Source organism: Triticum dicoccoides, chromosome 5A (assembly GCF_002162155.2).
Source record: "Triticum dicoccoides isolate Atlit2015 ecotype Zavitan chromosome 5A, WEW_v2.0, whole genome shotgun sequence".
NCBI classification, from domain to species: Eukaryota; Viridiplantae; Streptophyta; class Magnoliopsida; order Poales; family Poaceae; genus Triticum; species Triticum dicoccoides.
Genome location: NC_041388.1, coordinates 313654335 through 313661727, shown reverse-complemented (window position 1 = coordinate 313661727; position 7393 = coordinate 313654335). Strand labels below are relative to the sequence as shown.

Below are 7393 nucleotides of genomic sequence, written 5' to 3'. Positions count from 1 at the left end.
GACCAACTAGGTCTAGCCCTTGATGGCATTTTTTTAATAGAAGAAACAACCTGAGCACCACGGGGAGAGTTGAGACTCGAACCCGGGTGGGCTGTTTGTGCGCTCCCGTACAACTGACCAACGGAGCAACGCGCTGCTCTCCCATGCCCCCTCCTGTCTCTGCTTCTCTGAAGCATCGTGGTTGACGACTCTTCCCCACAACCTGATCTAATGGATCTGCGGAAATCAACGCTCATGCTCCTTGTTGTGTCGCCGGAACCAATGTCACTGTGATGTGGATGTGGGCAAGGTACTTATTTCACTATACCTTTGTCTCGATCACCCAAACAAACAACATGAGGACACAAAAACCTAACAAACTAGACAAAGACTCTCACAAGCGCGAAGAGATCCGCCTTCTCTCTTGCCACCCGAGGACTGAATGGCAGAGATAGAACATGAAAAGTAATTGCACATCAAAATCTTTTTGCACTTCCTCTTCGCTCATCAAGGGCCCACAATTTGACCTCCTACACTTGCTTCCACAATCCTCCCTCCCCCCTCACCCAGAAAACCACATGGTTGAATACATACACTAGCTAGGAAATACTACCCGGAACATGATATTCAATTAAGCGAGAATAGCAACCCTTAGAGACCATCCTTGGTATTGAATGGCTAGGCCATTCCTTGCAAAATAATCAAACTGTTGTGTGCATACCTTGATGACCTCTGTGGGTCGAAACCCACCCAACCAAAGGAAGCAACGTTCTGCGGGGCTGGCCCACACACCACATAAGAGATGGAAGATGTCAGTCCTAGCAATCGCGGCCTTGAGGTTTAGCAACTCTTCATGATGTGCCATGGCACCACCGACCAACACCTGCACCTGGTTGTCCGGCGCATTGTCGTTCAACAATGCCCTGAGCTGGAAGATCAACTTGCTGTGCTCTTCCACCCATCTCCCATACTCCATGTCAAACATACCAGCTGTCCATCATAGATATCATGTGGAATATTAGAAATAATATCGAGTTGTTAACTAGTAAATGCATAATTAGAAACACATTTAAAGGATTGTTTTAGTAATTCGTAAAATTAAAGGGACTGATTGATTGGTTGGTTTTGAGTGTCTCATTACCAAATGAAGGGGCAGATGGAAGGCCTTGGTGGTGATCTCCAGTACCCAACAAGACACCCTGCAGTAGTTATTTTAGCATGGAGTTTGTCAGTTGTCACTAACCGATTGATAACTCTAGCTAGGAGAGTTAATAAAAAAAAGCAAGTGTTGCTTTCCGTTTTAGTTACCTGTACTCTTCCTGCTTGAACCTGTTGTTCGATCTGGCTTAGCCTAATCCTACTTGTCTCCAACTGTTGGATGTAAGCCTGAAGAATGAAGAGGTAATTACCTCTAATTAGTTCCTTACATAGTTACATATGCTGCATCAAGGCGTATGGTAGATGCACATTCTATTTCAGTTTTTGAACGTCCTGGATCTAGAAATATTCAAACAGCGCTTGATTGAAGAGTTCACTCAACGACATAGAAAAGTTATTTTCCTTAAATATATCAGGAAGATGCATGGAAATTTGGTAGCATACAAAGCTTACTTTTCTGCTACTAAATTAGTCTAATTTCTATATCTGCTCGCACATAATAATGGGAGATAACTGGCACAAATAACCATAGGTCTTGAGGTGCTATATTAGTTTGTAGAGCCAACCAGCCACGGCATGATCAGAATATATTGCACCTGGGAATATCGAAACATAAATAGCGATAACACTCTTGGAAAGTACTAACATAGTTCTCTAGCTAGTTGGTGTGTCAAGTTCAAGAAAATAAAGATATCCCTGAGCACATAAGTCTGAAAGAAAGAGCCAAAAACTGCTACATCACAAATCTCATTTAATCACTACTAGCAGACAATGAAACCCCATTTATTTAGTGAAGGGAAAAGTATAGTTGACTAATGGCGGCGTTACTTGCATATGAACAGCGTATACACATATGTTTCGACCTTAATTAATGCCACATGTATTAATGTATGTTTATGAAGATATGTACATACAGAAATATATGCATGCATGATTTGTTTCTTTAAGTTACGGTGTTTCTTGGTTGACTGACTCACCTTCTTCCTGAGCCTACTTTTCCTGGCTGCCTCTCTATTCTGTGCAAGCCTCCTCAGTGTCTGCAACATGCACATATAAAATACACACACATGTCAAAGTCAAGAGTCATAACATATATATGCAGCTAGGGTTAACTACCATTTGTATGTATGTGTGTAGCCTGCCTGCCCTGTAGACAGTGACTGTTCACCCTCTCCTAATTAGTTTTCTATAAGAAAACCTCTTCTAATTAGTTATGTTATTCTACCTTTAGACTAATTAAATTATTATGTTTCAAAATATTTACTATTTGTGAAGATTTTTCTTTAGAAAGGAGGCCTGCCCGAATCAGTAGCCTAGCTAGTTTACCTTAGGGTCCTGTGTTCTCCTGTTCCCTTCCCTATCTGGGTCTGTGCTAGATGATGTTGCACCCTTCCCACTGCTGGTTCCTTCCTTCTGCAAGCCACATTTGTTACAAAAACATGTGAGAGAAAGGGGGGACATTTCTACATATATTCTGCCTATACTTTTGTAGATAGGAAGGAAGAAATTGTAAAATAAGATACCTTGATGAGACTGGCACTGTTCTTGTTGTCCTTGGCTGAACCAGTCAGCAAGGGTGTTGCATTGGGGCCGCCGGCGGCACCTTGCAGCACCAGCTGCTGCTGCTGTTCAGGCCTCTTTGGAGACGCCTGCTGCGGGTTACCGCCATTAGCAAGCATGGCCGCCATGACTGCGCCGCCATTAATCTACACTTACAAACATATCACCACCACGCCATCCATGACAAATCAATTAAATTGACCGTATATATTGTGTAATTTGCGTGCATACGTACGCATATACGTACCTTTGCAGTAGGGTTAAGCGGCTCGGCGGCATGCATGGGCTGCGAGGGGAAGATGTTCAGAGTTTCTGCAAGTGGGAGTAGGATTGATTAACAAGGTGCTGCAACTCGTAGATAGAGAGAGATAGAGAAAAAGATGTTGCGTGGTGCTTTGGAAGCTAGCTATAGCTAGAAATATTGAGCGAATGGAATTAATCCAGAATTAACACTAATCGCTCTTGGAGAAAGTGCTTTCGATCTTAAATACATGTGGTACTTGTAACGCATGCTTCTGGGGCTGCAATTCAACAGGGTGCATGAGAAGGCGCAAATGGAAAGGAATGTGTGAGAAGAGGAAAGAAGGAATATTTATAGCTTCTTTAAGATCAAGTTCTTGCAAAGGGGGGAGACAGTCTGTTACATGTCACACTCTTCACACAGGAAGAATTACCAAATCCATACCAAGAAGGAACACATCATCAGGAACAAAACACACGAAACCAACAACAAATTAGACACAGAAAACTGGGTGATTAAGCATATGTATGTAAGTGGGTTTTTTTTTCCGAAAACTTACGTCGTTGTTCCTGAATCGACTGTGGATCATGACCATCTAGGTAGAGAAATATTGCCGTTTGATCGAAATCTGCCATGTCGTAGCTCGTCGACTCCTTGCTCCTAGAAAGGAAATTGGATGAGGAAACAAGCAATAGTCGGTAGTTGAATACATCAGGAAGCAAGTAGGAACACAACTTTTCTTTAATGGAGCAGATAGAAGAGTCGGTGTGTGAAATCCATTAAAAAAGTTTTGATCTTAGCTACTTGCTGAAAGGTACAAGGAAAAGAATTGTATCCTAATATTTGGAAAGTTTGTTTCCTTCTTTCCTTATCTCAGCCCCTAAACTACTTCCATGTCCCTAACTAATCACTAGATAAGTAATTTGACATAATGATCGAGTGCTGAACAGTTCCTCATATATGTCTGTGTATGAATTCTTCAAAGCCATCAAAAACCCAAACTCCACAAGATGTCAAATGACGGTAGAAGAATCTTGGTCGTTTTGCTAATTAAACTAGTTACCTCTATGCATAGGCACACAAGAAAAATTCTTCGGAGACTGACAAAATAAAATTAAACCTAGAGAGGAAGCGGGGGAAACCAAAAGGTGAGAACAGAGAACCAGAAGGAACAAATATCAGTATGGAGTTGGTGAATTCCTAGCTATTCTATGGAACCAAACAAGCAAAAGTGTGCTGTTCATCTCTTTGCGTGGAGGCTGGGGGGAGACTCAAGGAGAGAACTCTGGAAAGGCCAAAAGAAGAGGGGAAAACGTAGAGCTCGTGTGATCAACTTACATGGAGGAAGAGGCGATCATCGGCGGTGGCGGGGCGCTCCAGAAGCCCAGGGGGAGCTCCGTGGGTTGGTGATGGTGGTGATCTTCTTCTCTGATGCCTCCCATGAAGCCCTTATGAAGGCTCTGACCATCCTCCACCTCGTCTCTCTCTCTCTTCACACTATGCACATCTCTAGCAAAAGGATACAAAATCAGATATTAATTGCAACTGACTTCTGTTTGCACTCTTCTTTTATACTTGGCACCAAAGATATAAAGAAAGGGCTGTAGCTTTTCGTCTGGAAGTCACCTAAAATCTCCCCCCTACTCCCCTTATCTTTTGACCAAGAGAGAAGAAGACTTTTAAGAGAGAGAGAGAGAGAGAGAGAGAGAGAGAGAGAGAGAGAGAGAGAGAGAGAGAGAGAGTTAAGGGTTGAGCAAATACTAGCTAGTCTGTATTAATTGGCAGATTGTGAGAAATTTTATTTCTACCATTCAAATTTGTTCTTCTCATTCTTAACACTTCCTATTCAAGTTCATATCAGTCTTGCCACTACATGTCTGCTAGTTTTTTTTACCTAGCGATGTTGAGCCAAGATATTATTGGAGAGAATTTATTTAATTAATATTTCCTCGTTAAAAGCGTATATATAAGATTTGGGTGGCGATGCGTGCGGTCACATAGGGATCGACAAAGAAGATATGAAGATGTGCCGCCAATTGTAAAGAGGCTAAATCTCCTCCTTACTATAGCCTAATTATTGAGTGTGGTTTTCTGTAGATTGAGTTATATGGTACACCTTATCTTAGCCATCCATTTTGGCATCGCGATCCGTGCAGGAAAATTTGTCTTTTTTGCTTCTCTCAAATGAAACAACATATAAACTTCAAACTTTTCAGAACAATAAAAAATTCTAGCAATAATTTGAAAAAAAAACTTTTGAATTTTTTTCATGTACTTTAAATGCTTAAATAATTTTTTATTAAAAAAGTCTCATTTTGTATATTTATGTCAAACCAAAAAGCCTGAATGCTTTTTCACACGTTGAAGTTCTAAAGTTTGTTTGATTTGCAAAGTTTGAAGTCCATATGTTGTTTCATTTGAGAGAAACAAAAAAAATTACATAGTAAGTTGGAGAGCACAGATCTCAAAGCAATGTTGTTGGAGGGGTGAGGATAAGGGGTTACATGTAGCTCAACCTCCACAGGTGCTAATTATTTGAAAATGCAAGAAGATGATACAAAAAATTTAATGAAGGAGAGGGCCATAGGGGTGGGAACATATTAGTCCACATTGATCGTATTATTATTGGAAAAGATATGTTTGTCTTTTCTCTCCTTCCGTGACTACCCGTTAAATCTTATCATATCATTTTAGCCATTACTTCTTAATTCCATTAATAGAATCATTGTCGATGGTCACAGGTTTGTGAGATATATTGATCACAAATTCAATTATTCGCTCCTCGCTATACTCATTTATAACGAATCTTGGGATGGGAGTTGTGTCCATTAATGTGATCGACTAGGACCGTCAAAGGACAAGATGATACGCTAAAGATCGGAAAAGGATTAAACCCGGTCTCTTCTTAGTAGATGGAAGACTATGAGAACTTCCATTTGTGTAATCTCTCATTTTATTTTTTGTGTTTGCCACTTCGAGTTTAGGTTTATTTCATATTGGCCATTGTCATCTAATTCGAAAAGGTGCATCTAGTACCTTATTGGATTTTGACGTTTAATGAAAAATGGTCAAGAGACTATGTGTGAACTAAGTGTTATCAAATTTTAGTCCGAAAAGTTGAGGTTTAATCAAATTTATCAATGTCGATGCAAGAATTACATTGATCATGTACATAAGGGCCTATGTAGTCCAAAATATGAAGGTGGGTGCGATACAATAACTTTGTTGATGATACTCATCTATTACTAAACTCCCTTTGATCCGGAGCTTCCTGGTGCATTGTCGGTTGTGGGGTCGCTATGGCTCTGATACATCCATTTTGCATCATGTTTTTGAAGGAAATATGCCCTAGAGGCAATCATAAAGTTGTTATTTTATATTTCCTTATTCATGATAAATGTTTATTATTCATGCTAGAATTGTATTGATTGGAAACCTAAATACATATGTGAATACATAGACAAACATTGTGTCCCTAGTGAGCCTCTACTTGACTAGCTCATTGATCAAAGATGGTTAAGGTTTCCCGACCATGGACATGAGTTGTCATCTAATAAACGGATCACATCATTAGGAGAATGATGTGATGGACAAGACCCATCCGTTAGCTTATCATATTGATTGTTCAGTTTTATTGCTATTGCTTTCTTCATGTCAAATACATATTCCTTCGACTATGAGATTATGCAACTCCCGGATACCGAAGGAATGCCTTATGTGCTATCAAACGTCACAACGTAACTGTGTGATTATAAAGCTGCTCTACATGTATCTCTGAAGGTGTTTGTTGAGTTGGCATAGATCGAGATTAGGATTTGTCACTCTAAGTATCAGAGAGGTATCTCTGAGCCCTCTCAGTAATACACATCATAAGCTTGCAAGCAAACGACTAAGGAGTTGGTCACGAGGTGATGTATTACGGAACGAGTAAAGAGACTTGCCGGTAGCGAGGTTGAACTAGGTATGAAGATACCGATGATCGAATCTCAGACAAGTAACATACCGATAGACAAAGGGAATAACATATGTTGTCATAACGGTTCGACAGATAAAGATCTTCGTATAATATGTAGGATCCAACATGAGCATCCAGGTTCCGTTATTTGTTATTGACCGGAGAGGTTTCTCGGTCATGTCTACATAGTTCTCGGACCCATAGGGTCCGCACGCTTAACGTTCGATGACGATATTGTATTATATGAGTTATGTGATTTGGTGACTAAATGTTGTTCGGAGTCCCTGATGACATGACAGACATGACGAGGAGTCCCAAAATGGTCGAGAGGTAAAGATTGACATATATGACGATAGTATTCTGACACCAGAAGTGTTATGGAGTGTATCAGGTATTTATCGAAGTACCGAAGGGGTTACCGGAACCCCCGGGAGAAATATATGGGCCATATGGGCCATGGGAGGGGAGCACACTAGCCTACAAGGGGTGGCGCCCCCCCC

The 7393-nt window shown here is 40.7% G+C and overlaps 1 protein-coding gene across 2 annotated transcripts in view; it reads right to left on the bottom strand.

Moving 5' to 3' along the window:
- The window catches only part of LOC119301199 (transcription factor TGAL7-like), a 9644-nt gene extending 5094 nt beyond the window's left edge, over nucleotides 1-4550 (bottom strand). Inside the window, exons 1-9 of one of the 2 annotated variants that reach the window (XM_037578124.1) lie at nucleotides 4277-4550; nucleotides 3498-3598; nucleotides 2945-3009; nucleotides 2661-2843; nucleotides 2464-2550; nucleotides 2115-2174; nucleotides 1288-1365; nucleotides 1121-1178; nucleotides 701-969 (exon numbers count right to left, since the gene is read on the bottom strand). In XM_037578124.1, the coding sequence (XP_037434021.1) occupies nucleotides 701-969; nucleotides 1121-1178; nucleotides 1288-1365; nucleotides 2115-2174; nucleotides 2464-2550; nucleotides 2661-2843; nucleotides 2945-3009; nucleotides 3498-3598; nucleotides 4277-4380 (1005 nt within the window). In that variant the 5' untranslated portion in view covers nucleotides 4381-4550. The remainder of the gene's footprint in view (nucleotides 1-700; nucleotides 970-1120; nucleotides 1179-1287; nucleotides 1366-2114; nucleotides 2175-2463; nucleotides 2551-2660; nucleotides 2844-2944; nucleotides 3010-3497; nucleotides 3599-4276) is intronic. The other variant, XM_037578123.1, reaches the window with a different exon arrangement.
- Nucleotides 4551-7393: the final 2843 nt, after the last annotated feature.